The 23,109-nt window shown below is 45.5% G+C and overlaps 1 protein-coding gene across 1 annotated transcript in view; it reads left to right on the top strand.

Moving 5' to 3' along the window:
- The first annotated feature begins 1,097 nt into the window (after nucleotides 1-1,097).
- The window catches only part of TANGO6 (transport and golgi organization 6 homolog), a 103,997-nt gene continuing 81,985 nt past the window's right edge, over nucleotides 1,098-23,109 (top strand). Inside the window, exons 1-8 of the mRNA XM_077454168.1 lie at nucleotides 1,098-1,196; nucleotides 8,136-8,797; nucleotides 12,355-12,471; nucleotides 13,106-13,256; nucleotides 17,246-17,382; nucleotides 18,866-19,031; nucleotides 21,908-21,981; nucleotides 22,731-22,843. Of these exons, the coding sequence (XP_077310294.1) occupies nucleotides 1,133-1,196; nucleotides 8,136-8,797; nucleotides 12,355-12,471; nucleotides 13,106-13,256; nucleotides 17,246-17,382; nucleotides 18,866-19,031; nucleotides 21,908-21,981; nucleotides 22,731-22,843 (1,484 nt within the window). The 5' untranslated portion in view covers nucleotides 1,098-1,132. The remainder of the gene's footprint in view (nucleotides 1,197-8,135; nucleotides 8,798-12,354; nucleotides 12,472-13,105; nucleotides 13,257-17,245; nucleotides 17,383-18,865; nucleotides 19,032-21,907; nucleotides 21,982-22,730; nucleotides 22,844-23,109) is intronic.

The following is a 23,109-nucleotide window of genomic DNA, read 5'->3' as shown; positions in this document are numbered from 1 at the left end:
ACTCTGCAGGGGTGGGGGGCATACTTATTCTCCAGAGGTGGGGGGACATATTTACTCTGCAGGGGTTGGGGGGCATACTTACTCTCCAGGGGTTTAGGGGGCATACTTACTCTCCAGAGGTGGGGGGGGCATACTTACTCTCCAGGAGTTGACAAGTCCAAGTGGTGGAGAATCTTCAGCATCCAACTCACCTGTAGGTGTCCCCATTGCTGTTCTTTGCCATCAACTCCCCCATGACTAATGATGGAAGTGACGGGTTCAAGAAAGGAAGGGTGACCCCTGGAAGCTATACATCTATGGTGTCCTGCTGCAATGAAAGGAGTGGCAACCACAGCCCGGACTCTGGCCGGGCGACGCCCCCAACGCGTTTCACTCTGTCCCCTCTGGGAATAGTCATGGCGCTCTGTGATGGAGGGCGAGGGGATCCAACACTCAGATGTGTACAGAAGAACTCTCCATTATTCTGTAATATAAATAGTACCCCATGCTCCTATGTGCTTTGTAAGACCAGCTATGAGGTCAGACACCCCCCAACAACGTTGCTAACCAGGAGACGATTGCTTGGTAAGTGGCCATCAAGTATATACCTGAGACACACAGTGGCAAAGGAATGCAGAGGAAGGTGGCCATGCTTACCTCTTGCCACCACTTGTCTTGGGTAAGAACTTACCTCCTTGGCAGCTGCGTTGTCGGAAGGGGAAGGGGCACGTAGGCACATGGGATGAAGAATTACACACACAAAACACTGAAAACACAATCACAGTGAGAGTTCTTCTTTAATATTTTGCTGGAGCTTCTTCCTGAGGACAGCAGAAGTCATCTCCATGCTCCTCTCCAGCCCCATTTGTTGGGTAAACTTTGAGCTGTGATCTTCTGCAGGGAGGTTTTCATTTCTACCACCAACAATAGCTCTTCATTGGGAACAATGGAGGTTCAGTGGGCGGGGACAGGTTCTCTTTACCCGATGACAAGCAGTCCCCCGGGAGTCCCATGTACGGATCTATCTTCAGTTACTTCTCAGGCACAGCGCTACACGTGAAGCCTCACAACCACCACAAGGGGGAGCTCTGTCCCTAACGCTGTGGCAGCGTCTGACTTGACGTCATCTAGGTGCGACTTTGGGTGTAGAAAGATGGCGGGTGATCTTAGCGTGTCTGAGGTGACAGAGGCTCTGAAAATACTGATCACCCCGAGAGGTGAGCACAGGCGGGGAGACTCCACCACTAGTTCCCGGCATGGCATGCTGGGCCTTCTAGTCCGTTATAATTACACTGATAACAGTACACAGTGCTACCTGCAGGTGGGCAGAGGCTGGCAATGAGAGGGTGACTGGGGGAGATTTAGTAATGCTGGTGCAGCTGTGCATGGTAACCAATCAGCTTCTAGCTTCAGCTTCTTCAGTTAAGTTAACAATAAAACCTGGCCGTTGATTGGTTATTATGCATAGCTGCACCAGTATTAGTGAATGTCCCCGTATGTATGAAGTGTGAGTTCTGGGTCTAGACCGGGGGTCTCCAGACTGGGGCCTGGGGCCTGGGGGGGGGGATGCAGCCATTTGCTTGTTTTTTTCTGGTCCTTGGGGAATTATTCACCCCCCACACTGTCAGCATCAGTGGGGCATGGTGCCTGCCATTGGCTCTGACAACAGGCACTATTCCTCCTACTGACACCAATGATGGGGCACTATTCTCTCCACCGACACCAACAATGAGGCACTATTCCTCCCACTGACACCAGTGATGGGGCACTATTCTCTCCGCCGACACCAACAATGGGGCACTATTCCTCCCACTGACACCAACAATGGGACACTATTCCTCCCACTGACACCATCGATGGGACACTATTCTCTCCACCGACACCAACAATGGGGCACTATTCCTCCCACTGACACCAACAATGGGACACTATTCCTCCCACTGACACCAGTGATGGGGCACTATTCTCTCCGCCGACACCAACAATGGGGCACTATTCCTCCCACTGACACCAACAATGGGACACTATTCCTCCCACTGACACCATCGATGGGACACTATTCTCTCCACCGACACCAACAATGGGGCACTATTCCTCCCACTGACACCAACAATGGGACACTTTTCCTCCCACTGACACCAACAGTGGAGCACTATTCCTCCCACTGACACAAACGATGGGCCACTATTCCTCCCACTGACACCAACGATGGGCCACTATTCCTGCCACTGACGCCAACGATGGGCCACTATTCCTGCCACTGACACCAACGATGGGCCACTATTCCTCCCACTGACACCAACGATGGGCCACTATTCCTCCCACTGACACCAACGATGGGCCACTATTCCTCCCACTGACACCAACGATGGGCCACTATTCCTCCCACTGACACCAACGATGGGCCACTATTCCTCCCACTGACACCAACGATGGGCCACTATTCCTACCACTAACACCAACGATGGGCCACTATTCCTCCCACTGACACCAACGATGGGCCACTATTCCTACCACTAACACCAACGATGGGCCACTATTCCTCCCACTGACACCAACGATGGGCCACTATTCCTCCCACTGACGCCAACGATGGGCCACTATTCGTCCCACTGACGCCAACGATGGGCCACTATTCGTCCCACTGACGCCAACGATGGGCCACTATTCGTCCCACTGACGCCAACAATGGGCCACTATTCATCCCACTGACACCAATGATGGGGCACTATTCCTCCCCCTAAGATAAAAAAGGACGCCAGGACATTTTCTACTGCTGCTGGCCACAGTCCAGCCCCCCTAAAGTTTGAAGGACAGTAAACTGGCCCTTTGTTTAAAAAGTTTGAAGACCCCTGATCTAGAGGAAGCCAGGCTCAGGGGAATTTCATGGAATTAAAGGAAATATGTCATGAGAGGAATACATGGGCTGCTGGTTGTGAGTTCCTTCTGAAATTGCTACTCGCCTGGCTATCATGTGCAATCTGCGTTCCATATCTGTCATACATTTGTTACTTTAATTATACTTCATAAGTAAAGAATAAACTTTATTTGATTTATTATTTATTTAATACCATATTTATACTATAACATACTTATATTATGTAACTTATGCCATAAGCATGCATCCAGTGAAGTGAAAAGCCACCACTCCTGATCTGCAGACTTGTGCTGGGCCATTGGTGCAGAAAATGACAAAGCAAAGGGCTCAGCATGGCAGCCAGGCAACTGGTATTTCAACAGAACGTCAGTGGTGGTGATCTACTTGTTTGTCTCCTGACAGGAGTCACTTAGGTGTCTATTTATATATATATATATAAAAAAAAAATTGTTGGGGGAATGTCAGAAGTATTTGCCCAGCCACAACAAATTATCCCTGTATTTGTTTTTCCTCTGATCACCAGCTCCATCTAGTGGCCATGAGGTTTTTTCCTGATTGAGGTTTTTGAGGAAAATAATACCACATTTATGACCACAAGATGGAGCTGGCAATCATAGGAAATCATCATCATATTAGACAAAATACGGGGGTAATTCATTAGGGTTGTGAGTTTGACACTCGTTCAGAAGATTTTTTTATGGATGGACGCCTTATGTGTTGGTTTAGCACCAAGCTTATTGGGTGATTTATACCATGTGATCACTACAGCAGTACGGCAGCGGAGGGAGCAGCATAAGCCGATGCTTCTTCAGTAGCGCCGCCTCCTGCTCCAGGCAGAGTAATATCAAGGGCACTCCGCCTCTACCGTATTTGCCGGCGTATATGGCGGCTGGGCATATAAGACGACCCCCTAATCTTCCATTTTAAATGTTGGATTTGTGCTATACTTGCCGTATAAGACGACCCCCTTCCGACCAGTCTGTCAGCCTGCTGGATGTGCGGTAATGCTGTATGTTCAGTAGCGCTTTGTGTAACAGTTAACACTGTCGCACAGTATACATACAGTATACCGCGCTAAGCCAATCACAGCGAGCGATGTATTCTATTAATGAATACAAAGCCTGCTCGGATTGGCAGGGGCTGTAACATCATCAGCCCGCGACTCTGACTCTCAAAGCCAATCAGAGCAGGCTACCGTATGTAGCCTGCTCGGATTGGCAGAGGTGGTTACTCCAATCTGAGCAGGCTTTGTATTCACTAATAGAATACATCGCTTGCCAGGATTGGCTCAGCGGTGTATACAGTATTACCGCAAATTCAGTAATCATCCAGAATGATGTTATGCAGCGGGCGGCTTGCATACAAGACGGCTCTGCTTTATACCCGGCGTATAAGACAACCCCCGCTTTTTGGCTGTTTTCTTTTAGTGTAAAAGGTCGTCTTATACGCCGGAAAATACTGTAATTGCTTTCTAGAAGCTTGAAGAGCAATAAAAAGGTCAGTGTGTTAAACAAAACACACACACACACACACACACTAGAACATATTAAAGGGTTAACAACTATTAGGCGGCTTTCACCATGATCCACGGGTGCAGAGCAGTACACTTGCTGATTTCCTGCGGGTCCGCTGTACTGAGCCATAGACTTCTATTTCATGTAGGTTTGATGTGCTTTCTGAAAGTACGCCACACCCGCAAGATGTAATAGAAGTCTATGGCAAAGCCGAGCTAACCTGCAGGAAAGCCAGAGGTGCATTGCGCTGCTTCTGTGGTGCGGGTAAACCGCAGCACATCAGTCCGGAAGCAGCCTTCTAGGAGTGCTCAGGACGGTAAGGGTTCATTTACATTTGTGGCTTTGGGAGGCGGTAAAACCTCATAGTTAACTGTGGCCCACGTACCAAATCACCAAAGTGGTTGACGTTCCTCAAAAGGCGGAGGACCCCTCCTTTAAAGTGATTGTAAAGCTTTGATTATTAAAAAAAAAAAAAAAACATGTCATACTTACCTTCACTGTGCAGCTTGTGGCCCCGAACACTGTCTTTTGGGGTCCCTCGGTGGCTTCTCTCCACATCAGATAACCCCCTAGGAGAAGCGCTCTCCCAGGGGGTTACCTTGCGGGCACGCTCCCGAGTCCAGCATTCATTGTTCATAGCCTCCGAATGTATGACTCGCCCCCGCGTCATTGGATTTGATTGACAGCAGCGGGAGCCAATGGCTGTGCTGCTATCAATCTATCCAATCAAGAGCAGAGAATCCCGGGCAGAGGGAGAGCGTGTCCCCGCTGGGTTAAGTTCCAGGGCTCTGGTAAGTAAAGCGGGGGGCTGGGGGGCCGGTCACTGCCAGGTGTTTTCTCATCTTGATGCATTAAGGTGAAAAAAAAAAAAAAAAAAGGTTTACAACCCATTTAGGCTTGTGTGTATGTTTACCTGTGGACGGGAAGCTTAAGTGAAATTGAAGGTTAATTTAACCTCCCTGGCGGTATGATTCAGTCTGGAATAAGGTGCTGAAAGCAGTACAATTATTTTGCATGGAAATCTGGCTTTTATTTTGTAGTCCTGTAATTCTTAGGAATAACGCTCCGAAATCTCTTCAAACCAGAGTCTAGCAGACATCCCGGGTATGATAAAGTTTATAATATAATAAAGAATAATAAAAATTATTCAATAATGTAATCAAATCCAAAAAATACTGAAAAAGGGACATGTTTTGGTTGCTATGGACAATCTCCAAATTCCAGGCAGAAAAAAAAGTACCGTATATACTCGAGTATAAGCCGAGATTTTCTGCCTCTTTTTTTGAGGCTGAAAGTGCCCCCCTCGGCTTATACTCGAGTCATCGCTGTCTGCCTGCTCGATCAGCGTGTCGAGCAGACAGACAGCGGACATTCTACCCTTCAAACGCCGCGCCTCCGCCTCCGCCTTCGCCTGTGATAGGCGGAACACTGAATTTCCCAGCAGCCTGTGTTCCGCCTATCACGGACATCGTCTCATCCTCGTACTACGGACGAGGATGAGACGATGTCCGTGATAGGCGGAACACAGGCTGCTGGGAAATTCAGTGTTCCGCCTATCACAGGCGAAGGCGGAGGCGCGGCTTTTGAATTTTAGAATGGCCGCCGAGGCGCCGACGAAGAGCGGCGATCCTGGCAAGGCACGGGACGGAGGCATGGCAAGGCACGGGACGGAGGCAAGGCAAGGCACGGCACGGGACGGGACGGAGGCAAGGCACGACACGGGACGGAGGCAAGGAGGCAAGGCACGGGACGGAGGCAAGGCACGGGACGGAGGCTCGGGACACAGGTAGGCTGGACACACACACACACACACACACACACACACACACACACGGACACACACACACAGGGATGGATGGATGGAGACACACACACACAGGGATGGATGGATACACACACACACAGGGATGGATGGATGGATGGAGACACACACACACAGGGATGGATGGATGGAGACACACACACACAGGGATGGATGGATGGAGACACACACACACAGGGATGGATGGATGGACACACACACACACAGGGATGGATGGATGGATGGACACACACACACACAGGGATGGATGGATGGATGGACACACACACACACAGGGATGGATGGACGGACACACAGGGATGGACGGACACACAGGGATGGACGGACACACAGGGATGGACGGACACACACACAGGGATGGACAGGCATGTCTCACCCTCGGCTTATACACGAGTCAATAAGTTTGCCAGTTTTTTTGGGGGTAAATTGGGGGCCTCAGCTTATATTCGGGTCGGCCTATACTCGAGTATATACGGTATTTATAATATAAAAGTGCATGCAGGGCACTGCACAGACCACTAGGGACAAAAGGGGTGTGTATTTTTTAATACAGTACTGTAATCTGTAAGATTACAGTGCTGTGTGTGTTTTGTGTGTTTTTACTTTTTTGAATTTGCCGCCGTTCTCCGCTCCCGTGCGTCGTAACGTCGCAGGGAACGGAGCTCGGCGGCATTCGGCACTGTGAATCGAGCGGAGGACAACTCGATCACACAGCGCGGGGGACATCGCTGGATCCAGGGGACAAGGTGAGTAACGCTCCCTGTGTCCTCCCCTGCATCCAGCGAAGCCATCCCGAGTCTGGCTCGGGGTTACCGCTCCTGTAATTAAAATCCCAACCCGAGCCAGACTCGGGATTACCGCTAGGAAGGTTAAAAAAAGAACATGTTATACTTACCTGCTCTGTGCAGTGGTTTTGCACAGAGCAGCCTCGATTCTCCTTTTCTCTGGTCCCCCGCTGGTGCTCCTAGCTCCTTCTCTTAAGCCAGTGCATTCAATGGCAAGTTGTTTGCTCTGGGGGCACTGGTACATGCTCACTCACAAACCCTGCTCTATGCGTCCATAGGACACACATAGCCGTGGGTCGCACCCACCCCCTTACTCTCTCCTCATTGGCTCACTGGCTGTAATTGACAGTAGCGGGAGCCAATGAGGAATTAGAGACCCTAAGCTCAACTCTCGTGCACTGGATGGAAAAGTGTCTCAGGTAAGTGTTAGGGGGGCTGGGGGGGGGGGGGGCACTGCACACACAAAATACATGAAGATGAAAAAACATGAGCCCTTATTTATTATTTTTTTTTTTTTTAACAAGAATAAACATGAGCCTTTAAATCCATTGTGTTCTATGAATTAATACAAAACTTCCTCTGACTGGCTGAGGTTGAGAGGCAGGTGGATGACATCACAAATTCTGCCTCATCAATCACAGGAAGCTTTGTATTCATTCATAAAATACAGAGCTTCTTGTGAATGGCTGAGCAGTGTTTAGCCTGACTCTGTATTGTTCTGGGAGTCCGACGGGAAGTCCCTTTCCCACTGGGGGGACACAGTGCTGTATCCTGTATGTAGCTGAGGATATGTACAATTTATACAGTGCACCTGTTAGTGCAGCAAATAGTTTCTGTGGGCCAAGCTGGCCCAATTAAGCTATGTAAAGGGAATAATTGTGGAGTTAGACTTTAAGTAAGACACAAATTTAGAATTCCTCTGAATACATCCGGCAGTTTGTGATTCCTGATTTGCACAGTACTCCACACGCCGCCAATCATACATGGACATGTTTAGAGAAATAAAAAAAAAAGCTGCTTGTCAAAAAAAAGATGTGATTCTCAATTCAGCTCACTCCTCTACATGTCATACATAGCCTGGGATAGACAGAAAAGTGGTGCGATGGAACTGTGATTGGCCCACATAACTTTTCTTTTTTCTTTTTGTCCCTTTTTAGAACCTGGATCTGCATCTCCTGATTCCGATAAACAGGCCGCCTTGATCGGAACATTGCAGCTTAATGTGGCCTCTCTGGAGGAGGCGCTGCAAAGTGGCCCTAAGTGGGAGAACCTGCGAATTCTGCGGATGAAGGTCTTAGAGAACACCAAGCTGATATTTGAAGGCTCAGAAAACAGGGCAGATCCATCATGGAGGTTCACGTTGGAGGCCCTGGTGCTGCTCCTTTGTCTGAAGGAGTGTATGGTGCAATTGGCAGCTTCATTCAGACCCCCTAAACCCAACCTAAAGACCCCCGAGGCCGCCCCAGCCCTGAGCCCAGATGCGCTCAGCATCGCCCAACAGAAGAATGTCCGTTCAGCGTTCCAGTTTGTGGTTTCTATGGGAATATGCCCCTATCTCCTGCCTGGCATTGGCCTTCCACTACAACACCGCTCGGAATTTGGAGCACTTGTGTGTTCGATGGTGTCATGTGACCTGTCTGATGTCCGTACCCGTAGACTGTACAATACCTGTACTACCTTACTGGAGGTGTCTCGGCATCCATCGCTGGGGAGCCTGCTCTTTACGCAGCATTTGGGGGATCTCATGGCAGGACTGTGCCAGCTGGGGTACTGCCCAACCAAAACAAAGACTGAGCCGGTAACAGAAGGCAGAGTGAAGGTATAAAGTCAGTGTAATGCTGCCATACTATTTGGAAGTTGACAATGTCATATTTTTTCCTGGCTTTTTCAAGTCACAACCACATGAAAAGCTTTTATTTTAGTTTTTTTTTTTTGGTTATTGCCAAACAAAATCAGGTGCTGTCTTATATTCATTTGGGTCTTTAGTAGAGAGAGAGTCGCACCAGAATTCCCAGAGATGTCAAACTTCTGTGGTCATTAAGGCTCCATTCAAAAACTCGCACCCCATGTTTTTCAATTACAACTGTTCAAATATGTGCAACTTTAAAAAGGTTCCTGCACTACTTTGATCCAAATATTATATGACTTGAGTAACATGGAATGCAATGTAAACCCTCAAAAGTCGCACGAAAGTCGCACCTCAATGTTATATATGCAACAGTTGTCTATTATCATTTGTGAAAGCCAAAGTTGCATCCATCCAAAGTTGTGCTCCAAATTCACGCTACTTTGGGGTTGCATGAATGTGAATAGAGTCTAAAGCAAAAGTTCAGAAAAACAGCAAAATGCACATTAAGACCCCATTAACACTTGTGCGACTTGTCATGTGACTTTGAGTTTAGGATCACACTTGTGCGATGTCAGACATCACATGTAATTCACACCTGCACTGAGCTGTCTGTGTAGTACGAGTTCAGCCATACAGTTGTATGACTGAACTCGCATTGGATTCGCAAAAAAGGTGGTGTAGGGGCTTTTTTTTCCCCCACACTGGAATAGAATTGCATGGGTGTTCTAACCCCTGCGATCCGAATTCTGTCCAAATCTACAGTTCGCACTGCGATCTCTGAACCAATCTGGGGGTGTCATTAACCTTGTATTGACACCCGCAGAGGTTTGCAGAGGGCAGTGTAAACTGCCTGCGGGAGAGATGCGATGCAGGAACCGGCGCTGTAATCGCGCTGGTTTCCACATCGCTACAGCCTGAACCTAGCCTGAACTGCATACAAACAAACTTCTTTAGCTGCTGACAGATGGCACTGTGCCTCTTTCGATGTTAGTGCTGTACACAGAAAAAGAAGTACAATGCTAGCAAGCATTACTGTGCATTATAAGAAAATTATACTCCCCTAGGTGGATACAGCATCGGTGCCCCCGCTGCTTCGAACATTGAGAACTGAGCGATCAAAGACAACTGATGGCTCAGATCACAGACTTCAGTGAGCAGACTGTCAGCCACCGGCTCTCTCCTCTGCCCCTCCAGCACTCACTGGAGCGGGTCGGGAGCAGCTGGCTCGGGCTCTCACTGGCTCACTGAGCCATCTGCTGGGATCTATCCAGAGCCTAGACCAGCTCAGTGACATCACCCAATGACAGAACGAACTGCACTTCTGTGATCCTAAGGAGAAGTAAAACCAAAAAACCTTTGGCCCTACTTCGCCTTTAGGCTAAGTTCACACTGACCAGCTCTCAATGGAGTCGGTTCACACACCTCCGGGTCCGCACTGAAAAAGGGTCCTGTGTGTCTTTGGCTCAGTTTTAGGTCCTAATTCAGGCAGGAATTCAGACCTGTTTCGCCCCTGAAACGGAGAACAGATGCACCAGACCCCCTGCTGCGAGCCGTGGCCACAGCTAGTGTGAACCCAGCCTTCAAATTTTTATTAAAAACTGTTATGTGTAAAATAACCAAAATACATTTTTGCTACAAACATCCTTTCGCAGTTAAAACTGTAAACATGTACATGCCTCAACTAATGTATTTTGCTGTTTGCCCGGAGTTACACTTAAAAAAAAAAAATATATATATATATATATATATATATATATATATATATATATATATATATATGTATATATATGTATATATATTCCAAATGGGTTCTCTGTAATGGCAATTCATCTGCAAGTAATTTTTTATCTTTTTGCTATCCTTGTAGGAGGAGTCAGATACAAAAACCACTGTAGGGAAGCTTTTCCTTCTAAATTCGGTATAGGAAGCTGGCGGATGATTTAGTCCATCTGTGCATACTAAACATTGAAGCTTCAGTTTGGGTAGTCCTGGTCTCTGAACTTTCAATTTAAATACATTCCAGGTCCATTGAAACCAAAAGTGCACAAAATATTGCTTCTTTGTAAAGCAGCTACATCGTGATCCTTGCCAGCATGCTGAAGAAAAGGACCTTTGCTCACTTTGAGGAAGACGTAGTCTCTCTGCAGAGGTCCAACACACCCCCTACTAAGACAGGCTTATGGCTCTGGGATCAGCAAAACTCCCTGCTCAATGTGGAGCTCTAGCAGGGAATGTGTCAGACCTCTGCAGAGAGAACACTGCTTGCACAAGTGGAGGAAGGATCCTTCTCTGCAGCTGCTGGCAGGGGACATGCTTTTCTACTCAGGCTGCTAAAGAAAATGGCCATTTCTTGCTTCCGTGGAACGCACGCTGAACGAGCAGCGATCGCAGAAGTTCTTTTTGAGAGTTTGCTCTTATTCTCTGTTTTTGTAAGTAGCGCCATAGTGTGCGGTATTTATACAGTTTAATGGTGCTTCGCCATATATGTTTTTATCTATTTTTTTACCGGTGGAGTGGGGCATTCCCATATCAAGTACCCATTGAAAGTTTTATCCTTGGAATTTTCACATCACCATTATTGTGGCTGTTTACTTGCTTGATTCTAGAACTGAAAAGTTGAGGCTTCTTCTTGTTTTGGTGAGTGTGGTCTCCTAAGGGGGATACACTTCTTGCACTTATATCAACTTTGAAGTTATGCAAATGACATTTGTTTTTTATTATTATTTTTTAAAATTTCACTATTTATATATTTACGGTATTTGTTCACCTATTTACACATGCTGGGTTCACACTATTGCTATTCGGATGCGGGTTTCTTTCTGATGGAGTGGATCCGTTCAAGCGGAATCTGCATGCTCCACAGGGGATCTCTCCACTGATACCTGCTGAGCAGGCAGCTGACGGGTCCGTGTCCGCTCCATTATGCAGAGCGGACACGGACGCAGCCTGCTCTCCTCTATGGGGCCATCAGATGGAAAGACACTGCATGTCCATTTCCATCTGATTGTCATCTGATCCGCTGGATGATTGGTTCACTGGTGTAAAAGGGGCCTAAGACTTTAAACACGTTTCGTTTTGGTGCACAAGGAATGTATTTAATTGATTTAAACTGAAAGTTCAGTTGGGCATTAAAGTCGTCCTAAAGGGAAAAGTTTTTTTTATTTTTTTTACCTTAATGAATTCTCTGCAATAAGGTAAGGATCTTTCAATACCTATCTCCCCCTCCCCACCCCTAAACACTTACCTGAGTCTCTTCTCTATCCAACACTATCCAGTCTTTAGCAGCACTGCTCCTCTCTTCCTGCATTTACAGGAGTCTCTGAGAGCAGCTAAAGCCATAGTCTCCTGCTGCTGTCAATAAAATCCTGTGAGGAGGGAGCCGGGGACGTGGTCGAGCTGCACTATGTGTCTCTATGGACCTACACAGTCTGACTCGGGAATGCGCCCGCACAAGTGCCAATTAACAGCTGTTATGAAGGAGATGGCCTGTGGTAATGCCATACATTTTACTTTGTTTTCTTCTTAAGAATTTGACAGAAAGTGAAAGGATCCAATGTAAGGAGGCTCTGAGAGGTCTGATAGATCAGCTGTACCAGCCACTGGTGATCAAGGAACTAATAATCCTGCAAGGAGGACCCAGACAGGTAATTGGATTGAATGTGTATCTCAAACAGTCTTTCCTGTTTATTGTTGTTTTATTAACAGATTTATCCTAAGGCCGCGTACACACGCGCGGACTGTTCGCCCAACTTTGTCCGTCAAACAGTTTCGGCAAACAGTCCGCTCAAACTTAGCATGGACGGACATGGCCACACACGACGGACGAACAGTTTGCTGAAACCGTGCGCGATGACGTGAACGGCACGTACGACGGGACGAAAAATACGACGTCCTATACACTGCATTATAGCTTTCGGCGTGAAAATCCTTTCTGAGCATGCGCGCAACTTTGTTTGACGAACAAGCCTACACACGAGCGGGCTGTTCGCTGAAACAAGGTTTCAGCGGACAGTTTTTCGGAAATTCCGAAAAACCTTGTCCGTCCAACTGTCCGCTGAAACTGTCCGCTGAAAGCCCAAACACGAGCGGACTGTCCGCCCAAACACTGTTCAGCGGACAAAGTTGGGCGAACAGTCCGCCCGTGTGTACGCGGCCTGAAACATTCTGTGTTTGATCATTCGTTTTTGTTTTTTTTTTGTTTGCTTGCTTGCAGTGTCTTTTTTAAAGTCTAAAGTCTATCGGTTCTTGTTGTTAAACAGACATCATACTGTGTTGCAGGGGCCACATCCTTCAGGAGCTTCATCCTCAGCACAGAGGGCCCCAGCTCCTGCCTGGCTGCGCCGCTTGTCTGGGCAGCTGCTGTCTGAGCGATTAATGAAACCGAAAGGGGTTCAGGCTGTGGTTCACGGGATCCTAGAAGCAGCTGGAGGTTGGTTGATTGGGTGAAAAAAAAGTTTTAATAATTGTTATTCTATCTTTGTTACCCTGTTACTTTGTTCGCAAAGTTATGCCGGCCATAGATTTCGAATCTCAGCCAGATCAGCAGGGACCGGCCAAGATTCAAAATATCTATGGACAGGCTGATTGTACCCGAGTCGATCAATTAATCAACTTGGGTACAACCAGCATGTTGGGTTTTTAAATGCTATTATTGCTAGCAGCTTTAGCCACTAATACAAACAAACCCAAGGATAAACCAAGGAAAAAAACCAAGCTTTAATTACCAACAGCCCACAGACAACCAAATAACCTGTCTAACAGTATGCGTTAAAAACAGGGGTTTAGTCTGCACACATTTGCAAATGTGTGCAGACTAAACCCCTGTTTTTAACGCATACTGTTAGACAGGTTATTTGGTTGTCTGTGGGCTGGTGGTAATTAAAGCTTGGTTTTGTCCTCGGTTTATCCTTGGGTTTGTTTGTATCTGTTGTTAGCCTTCCAAGCTTCTTACTGCGATAGCCAGCTATAGGTGTGAGCAAGTGGCGTCTTTTTCTATCACTGTCGTGTTTTTTGGTCAGGCTTCTCACTGACACCTTTGTTGCCATTGTGCTGGGTGTTTGGTGTGCTCCTGCACCTTTAAGAAGGGGTGGCTCCCCTTCAGTCCACTTGCTCTCACCTATCATAAGTTAGTGTTAGGTACCACAGATACTGGGGTGCCTTGACGGGGCTCTGTGGCTTACGCATGCGTTTACAAATGTGTGCAGACTAAACCCCTGTTTTTAACGCATACTGTTAGGCAGGTTATTTGGTTGTCTGTGGGCTGGTGGTAATTAAAGCTTGTTTTTTTTCCTCGGATGATCCTTGGGTTTGTTTGTATCTGTTGTTAGCCTTCCAAGCTTCTTACTGCGATAGCCAGCTATAGTTGTGAGCAAGTGGCGTCTTTTTGTATCACTGTTGGCTTTAGCCACTAGCAATAATCACTGTGTGTTCTCCTGGCAGGGACAGCTCCCTAAGACCCCCCCCCCCCCATTCCCATTGGGAAAACACTATAGCTCCACAGATATTAAATAGGCTCCTGCGCTTAATATGAGATTAAAGTGGACTGTACTTCACTAGATGCCGCAAACACTTTCACAAGACACCAACTCATGTATTTAGACAAAGTTAAAGGTAAATTGGTGTTGCGCTTCCAGGAGCCTTTGAAAAAAAGGAACCCCAGGGGGCTGCTTCCTTCAAAAGGAGTGTAATCTAATAGTGTATAGTCACCCCAAACACATAAACATAAAATATAGAAAACCTCTATACACGATATAAGGATATACAGGTTAATATATCACCTAATAAAGTGTTTATATACATTAGATTGTGTATACAAATAATTAACTATTAAAGTGCCAAGTGCAACTTATAATTCCGTGATATGACAAAAGTGCTACGTGCAAAAAAACGCATAAAAATATTTTAAAGCACACAAAATAAGCAAGCTGAGTGCATCCAGTAAACAAAAGAACTAAAATATGCGTATCATTTAGCTAAGTGAACACAGTTCAGTGACAATATCACATATGCATGTAAAGTGATTCCGTGCTTCTAACATGCATCAAAACAAAAGGATCTTCCTCCACATAGGTGATTCCACACGTAAGTGTACACACTGGGTAATTACCTCCCCGCTATATAAGGTATAACGTATATGCAGTCTCCTTGCAAGTGTATCAGATGGAGGAGGGGGACCTCAGGGAATCACTCTCAGATCTCTATCCATAAAACTCCATCCAGGAACTCCAATATAGCTCAAAAAGCAAATATGAGGACAACCATATGAGGCTGGTGGTAATTAAAGCTTGTTTTTTTTCTCGGATTATCCTTGGGTTTGTTTGTATCTGTTGTTAGCCTTCCAAGCTTCTTACTGCGATAGCCAGCTATAGTTGTGAGCAAGTGGTGTCTTTTTGTATCACTGTTGGCTTTAGCCACAAGCAATAATCACTGTGTGTTCTCCTGGCAGGGACAGCTCCCTGAGACCCCCCCCCCCCCCCCAGTCCCATTGGGAAAACACTATAGCTCCACAGGACAGTCAGTGTTGATGGGGAAATCAAGCAATTTTCTTTTCTGCAACCTGTGTCTGCAGGAAAGAAAATCTCATCATCTATGACCTGCCTTACTGTAGATAGGCTTATAGGCCTGTAAAAAGGAAAGGATCCTCCGATCAAGGTCTATTTTTAGCTCATTAGCTGCAAAGAGATCCTTTAGGGCAGTGGTCATCAACCCTGTCTTCAGGGCCCACTAACAGGCCAGGTTTTAAGTATTACCTTGGGGCGATGCAGACTAGAATACTACAATCACTGAGCAGCAAATGATATCACCTGTGATGTATTTCAGTTATCTTGCAAACCTGGCCTGTTAGTGGGCCCTGAGGACAGGTTTGATGACCACTGCTTTAGAGAGCATTGACCTTCATCTGGTCACTTCAAGTAGTAGATAATATGGATAATCTATATATTTTGCTTTTTGTTTTAAGATATATTTATTGAGTTTTGACAAGTATGTACACGAAAAAAAAAAAAAAAAATTGACAACAAAAGTACCAACAATCCAACAAGTGAACCCCGCTGGGCCTCACAGGTCTCATAAAATGGAAAATGCCAATACATAAAGCATTAGAAAATGTCTCAAGGAACAGGACAATACACTTCAGTACAAAATTGCATGGTATTTATAAATGGTATTAAACAACTCCCAATCTGGATTTATATATTAAGTTTATTATATTTACCTGATTAAACCATTGACTATAAATTCCTTTAAAGCAAATCTGTACTTTGGCCATACATGTTCACTTTAAGCTAGATATAAGGCGCTTTTGTTTGTTTGCCTTATGGGATTTTGGATGAGTATGTTTGACTGAAGAAGATATATTGTCCAAAATCGTGGTCTTAGGGAATTGGCTACCACGTGCAGCTGCATCAGATTTTGCACTCTCCAGTTTTAGTAAATCAACTCCACAGTCATCTTTTTGCTATTGTCAAATTTAATGAATTGCTGTCACATTTTTAGTAACATAATTGTGCTATTTAAATCACTATTTGCCCCTAGAATTATCCCTAGAAACTCTTTGTCCCTAACAGTAATCTTGAATGTTCACACAATATCCTTCTCAATATGATTGATCTCTAGAAGATAGCACAACTTGCTACTTGTGTAGCCTACTGCATAATGAGCTATTCGTGGCATCTGTGGTGCAACCAAGTGCCATTCATAGCAATTTTAGCAGCACAACTGAGCTACCGGAAATCTCCTGTGTAGCTGAATCTTAATAAGGTGACTGCCAACAGGTGGTTAAGGCCGAGGTCACACTGGTATGACATGACATTCGTACGACTTTGGATCCGACTTGCCTTACGACTTGAAGTCCGACATGCATCCGACGTCAATGAACAGGGATCCGACTTTGATTCCCCACAATTCCAGGCACTGCCGGTATGAATCATTAGAGAACCTCCACACCGAAAAAACTACTTGGGCACTCCCCCCCCAAATCCATACCAGACCCTTATCCCAGCACAGGCCCCCCCCCCTCTTGAACTGCACCAGGCCACGTACCCTCAACATAGGGGGGGTGGGCCCTGTGCCCCCCACCCCAAAGCACCTTGTCCCCATCCTCTTCCCGACAACCCTGGCCGTTGGTTGTTCGGGTCTGCGGGCGGGGAGCTTATCGGAATCTGGAAGCTTCCAGATCCTGGCCCCCCCACCTTATGGGAATGAGTATGCTACATTGTACACCTGTCCATTCACTTAAAAAAAAAAAGTGTCAAAAATAAAACGCAGTACACAGGCTTCCGATTTCTTCTCCACTGATGTCTTCTAGCCCTCTCTGGTTCTTCTCCCTCTGTCTGCTGTCTGCTTTCTTCTGCCTCTGTCAGATCTTCTCTGCTGTCTTCTCACACATGTTCATTTTTTTATTTATTTGTTACCTTATAGCTGGTGTTGCTGGAGGAAGAGATGCAGAAGCTGCTGCCAGCAACTGGAAGAAGTGTGACGCTGTAGCCAAGATTCTGGCCTCATGTCCTCAGCAGTCCTTGACTGTGGAAGAGTATTACCAGAATGTCTGCCCGCAGGTAACCATGCAATGTTTTCAGCTATGAAGGCTTTAGTGTATTTTATAAGGGTTGCCCTAGCTGATTCATATAGGCTTTTATTTATGGATAGAATGTTAGTCGGTTGTGGGAAAGTTAGGTGTCCCCTCCAGTTAAGAAGTTGATGGGAATATAGGACAGAGAGATGGCTGGAGAAGAAAGCCAATACCAAGAGTAGATAAGGCTTAAAACAACTGACCTAATACATTCTTTCTTTGGATGCAGCAGCATCTCTCTGCGCAAAAAAAAAAGTATCATCTGTTACACCTAAAACCACCTATAGGTATTTTTAATAGGAATGTATACAGACTTTGTAATTATGTTTATGTTTAGGACCTAAATAGCTTAGGTTAGGGGTGTCCAAACTTTTTTTCACAGAGGGCCAGATTTGATGAAGTGAACGTGCGTGAGGGCTGACCATTTTCCCTGACATTTTTTGAACCATTAAAATTTGGTCTGTGTGTTAGTTCGAGCTCTAATACACAACCCAATGAGAATTCTCTTGCCTTTGTGGCTGTGTGTGAGTAAAGAGATGAGCTTGGCCGTGTTACTTGGATATACCGTATTTATTGACGTATAACACGCCACAAACGATATATATGTCCAAATATCCACGCGGGCCAGACTTTGGACATGCCTGGCTTAGGTCACTTCAAGCAACTGCAGAACAATAGTAAATGGACCTGCTATATTGCCCTGCATTGACATTTCATTTTTGAAGCCAGGGCCGTTTTTAAGGCAGAGCAAACGGGGAAGCTGCCCAGGGCCCAGTCATTTTTGTGGGGCCCAAAGCAGCTGCCACTTGAGCTCGCCATAGGTGTAATATCTTGGATCGCTCCTAGCTACAGGGGCCCGTACGGCCTCCCTGTCATCAGTGTAGCTGATCAATCTACCCTCCCACCAGTGCACGGGCCACTACGGGTCTCTGATTGGCTGTGCTTTGACAGGGGAGAGGCACAGCTGCGGTTATCTGTGTATTAAACCCACTTGCTGGCCCTCCTGTCAGCTACCGGCTCTTTCTAATCGCTGCTTGTTCTTCCACCTTCCTCTGGCTAAGCAGAACAAGCAGCCAATCAGAAGAGAATCAAGGGGCATGAAGGGACATGTAGTCCCATGGTATCTGAACTATACCCTGCTTTTAAAGAAGGAGGGGTCAAGATTTGTCCGGGCAAAAAGTCACCAGGACAGTGCAGTGAAATATTTTGCCCCGGGTCCAATCAATATTAAAGACTGCCCTGATTGTAGCATGTCCTGACATGGTCTCATGTGATTTGGTAACGCATAATTTTTCTCAATACAGAAAGTTACGAGTGTATGTGTAATGCTCTTTTGTAAGAAACTTTGTACAATGGTGGAATCGGACATTAGGTTGGCAAGCAGATACCAGTAATCTGCACTCTGGGCTCGGCTATGACTCTGCTTAGGATGCAGTTCTTGCAATCATCTGTGCTGCCTTTCCTTGTAGATTCTGGATTTGCTGCACATCCAAAACACTCTGACAGCACGTCAGTTTCAAAGAGTGGCCACAGAAACAATCCTGAAGATGGAGCGCGATCAACCAGACCTGGCAAAGAGACTTCTAATTCTGCCAATGCTGGAACCTCTGCTGCGTTGCACTGAGCTACAGGCAGGTAAGTAGCCACATTGTCCTGTAGTGCAGCAAAAGCTTAGTCATTCGATTCAATGCAGTGCTAACATTCTCATTTTTCGTTTTTTTTTTTATTATTATTCCCACTAAAAAAAAAAAAAAAATCTACCAGTATGCAGAAGGTGTTGGACAAATATTAAGCTGTAGCTTTTTAAACAAGTTTGTCTTGAACTGCCAGCCTTTATTATGCTGATGTCCTCCAACATTCTTGAGACAGGATAAGAGGCTGTGAGAAAGGATAAGGAAATGCTCTGTCTCAGACGGCTCATTTACTTTTTTAAATGCTAAAGGTTTATTGAACATTTTCAGTAAAAAAAAAAAAAAAGTACAGAAACAGTACAGGGAGTTGAAGTTTACCAGAGGAATTGACCAGACAAGCTAAAACACACAATCACAGAGAGAAGACGCAACAACCATGTATATAGGACAAGTAGGGTCTGAAGGTCTGATGCTGTAAATTGGTCTCAGTGGGAAACAAAGGTTTGACCAAAATTTTAATAGATGGGCGTAAGTTTAAAATAATCTGTGTACTGGGGGAGGGGGTCTTGTGGAGGGGGGGGGGGGGGGGCAATGAAGCAGAGAGAAGATGCAAATAGAGAAGAGGGTGGAAGGGGAGGTAGCCACTGAGAGGGGTAGCTCTGACCCCAGTCAACGAGGTTGTTGCCAACAATATTACAGAAGGCTTCTGAAGTGGTCAGAGCTCATATATTCAATCCAAATAGCTACACATTGATCAAATTTTCACGCACTGTAGTTGGGTTGTTAGTCTCTCCATTCACTGTAGTATCTCACAAAAGTGAGTATTCCCCTCACATTTTTGCAAATATTTGATCATATATTTTCATGTGACAACACTGAAGAAATGACACTTTGCTACAATGTAAAGTAGTGAGTGTACAGCTTGTATAACAGTGTCAATTTGCTGTCCCCTCAAAAGAACTTAACACACAGCCATTAATGTCTAAACTGCTGGCAACAAAAGTGAGTACACCCCTAAGTGAAAATGTCCAAATTGGGCCCAGTTAGTCATTTTCCCTCCCCGGCGTCTTGTGACTCGTTAGTGTTACAAGATCTCAGGTGTGAATGGGGAGCAGGTGTGTTAAATTTGGTGTTATGACTCTCTCTGATACTGGTCACTGGAAGTTCAATATGGCATCTCATGGCAAAGAACTCTCTGAGGATCTGAAAAAAAGAATTGTTGCTCTACATAAAGATGGCCTAGGCTATAAGAAGATTGCCAAGACCCTGAAACTGAGCTGCAGCACAGTGTCCAAATCCATACAGTGGTTTAACAGGACAGGTTCCACTCTGAACAGGCCTCGCCATGGTCAACCAATTAACTTCAGTGTACGTGCTCAGCGTCAGATCCAGATGTTGTCTTTGGGAAATAGACGTATGAGTGCTGCCAGCATTGCTGCAGAGGTTGAAGGGGTGGGGGGTCAGCCTGTCAGTGCTCAGACTATATGCCGCACACTGCATCACATTGGTCTGCATGGCTATCATCCCAAAAGGAAGCCTCTTCTAAAGATGATGCACAAGAAAGCCTGCAAACAGTTTGCTGAAGACAAGCAGACTAAGGACGTGGATTACTGGAACCATGTCCTGTGGTCTGATGAGACCAAGATAAACTTATTTGGTTCAGATGGTGTCAAGTGTGTGTGGCGGCAACCAGGTGAGGAGTACAAAGACAAGTGTATCTGGCCTACAGTCAAGCATGGTGGTGGAAGTGTCATGGTCTGGGGCTGCATGAGTGCTACCGGCACTGGGGAGCTACAGTTCATTGAGGGAACCATGAATGCCAACATGTACTGTGACATACTGAAGGAAAGCATGATCCCCTCCCTTTGGAGACTGGGCCGCAGGGCAGTATTTCAACATAACGACCCCAAACACATCTCCAAGACAACTACTGCCTTGCTAAAGCAGCTGAGGGTAAAGGTGATGGACTGGCCAAGTATGTCTCCAGACCTAAACCCTATTGAGCATCCTCAAATTGAAGGTGGAGGAGCGCAGTCTCTAACATCCACCAGCTCCGTGATGTTGTCATGGAGGAGTGGAAAGCTAAGTTAGAGTTAAAGCTTGTTTTCACCAAAAAAAAAAAAATAGCATAAAAAATTAAAACAATATTTTGAGTTGGAAATTTCAGCAGGTTCATCCTGAAGGCTTAAGGCCCATACAAAAATCGGATGGAAACATTCGTACAACGAGCTGTCTGCCAATTTGTTAGTACGGTGCTTTCGGCAGCCGATTTCCCTTTTTTGTCCGATTTAAAAGCTGGATATGCAGACTATAACATTTTTGTCGGATGTGAACTCAATATCCGATTTTCGTTTCATTAGTACAATTTTTGGATGGAAAAAATCGTAAGAGTAGGACTACGCATGCTCAGAAACGAAAGAATACATAGAAAACTATTCAATACATTATGTCACTTCTGACGTTGTATTCTGTCGTACGAAATTTTCAGATTGTGAGTAACCTCTTCACTTTCGACATGAGACTAGCATGCCACAAAAAAACGGATGTTCGGTCGCCCGAAAATCGAAGCGTGTGTATGAGCCTTTAGTCATATAGTTATCTGATCTCTTCTGCTAGAAGTTCATATTGGATAATATTTTTTTATTAGAACTGATCATATTACCAGGTTGGGCATTCACACTTGTAATCAGTCCAGGAAGGAGTTTACAACAACATCTTCCTGAGGTGCACATTTTGCCCCCTTTATTCATGTTCATTTATTCCAACAAGATTTTTAGCAAAGCTTTATGTTTAGGAGTATAAATTTGCTTTAAATAAAATGCCAGATAGGCTCGTAGTCATTAATTAAGTTTGTCACTTCTCTCATTCCTGTTCTTATAGAAAAGTCTTTATCCTCAGGAGAGATTTTGGTGTCCGAATTAGAACTGTCTCAGTGTGTCGAGGACATTGTTAAGGTGAGTGTAAGTGAGGTAGTAAGCTGAATATATTAAATCTACAATGCTATATTCCAATGGGATATTTTCAGGTACTTCTTGAGGTTATAAATGGAGTTCATTATGTTTGCACCTGCAAAAACACTTCACGTATCTGCTGTGTATGAAATATTTTAAGGTATAGCACACCTTGAGTAGAAAGGCCCATGTAGACAATGGGACAGAGCACACACTGCTTTTGAAAAAGTGAAGCATGCTTTCATGACTCTGAAAATGAGTGTCTAAGCCCTGCTGTCCACAAGAAGCTATTGGGGACAAGCAAAAGTAAACAATATGGGAGTACATCGTTTAGTCTTTGAGGGTGCAAGCAGAGCTCTACATGTGTGCCAATCACAGTGCGCTGTAACATACTGAGGACCCTTGTGTGCATAGACTGTTTTACTCATACGGTGAACTGCGCTTTTAAAGCTGACCTTCAGCGTTACTTTCACTTTGCCTAGTTTATTTGATCCAAGCTGGCCCAAACAAACTATTTCTTACACAAACAAGTGCACCTGCTGGGCATGCTATAGAAACTGTAGGTAGCCTCAGCTACATATACAGTATGCAGTCTTGTGTTCCAGCTGTGGGATGCAAACATCCCATTCCAATGATGTTCAGCCACTTCATAGACAGATTTCAATTCTCTGAATCAGTGTTGCGATTGCTCTGTGTCCGATCTTCACCCCTTGTGATTATTCTATATCTGATTGTCAATGTTGTGATTACAGGTGTTTGTAGTTGGTAACGATGCCACGCCAACCATACTGAATTTCACCAAACAGGTCCACTCTGTTGTCTTCTCCTTGTATTGCTTTGCTCGGCAGAACGTATCTCACTTACGGTAAGCAATCGGCTACATTAAAAAGTCAGGAGATCTTCTGATAATAAATGTAACATAATAAATCCCTCTCTCGCATTTGGGTGTACGTTCATTGAACTAAGATTAGGCATGATAGCGATTATCATGTTTTTGGCACAAAGGGCCCAAATCTGTATCCAGGTCCTAGATTCCCAGAGTCAGTGTGTTTTGGGAGACAAGGACCCAAATCCAAAGCAAGACCACTCCAAGGGTCCCCCAGGCACATACCTCCCAAGAATAGAGGCCAC

This window comes from Lithobates pipiens, unplaced genomic scaffold (genome assembly GCF_037356315.1).
Source record: "Lithobates pipiens isolate NorthernLeopardFrog02 unplaced genomic scaffold, aLitPip1_a1.2 Scaffold_10, whole genome shotgun sequence".
In the NCBI taxonomy this organism is placed as follows: domain Eukaryota; kingdom Metazoa; phylum Chordata; class Amphibia; order Anura; family Ranidae; genus Lithobates; species Lithobates pipiens.
The sequence above is the reverse complement of the archived record's forward strand: the minus strand, read 5'-3'. Positions and strand labels throughout refer to the sequence as shown.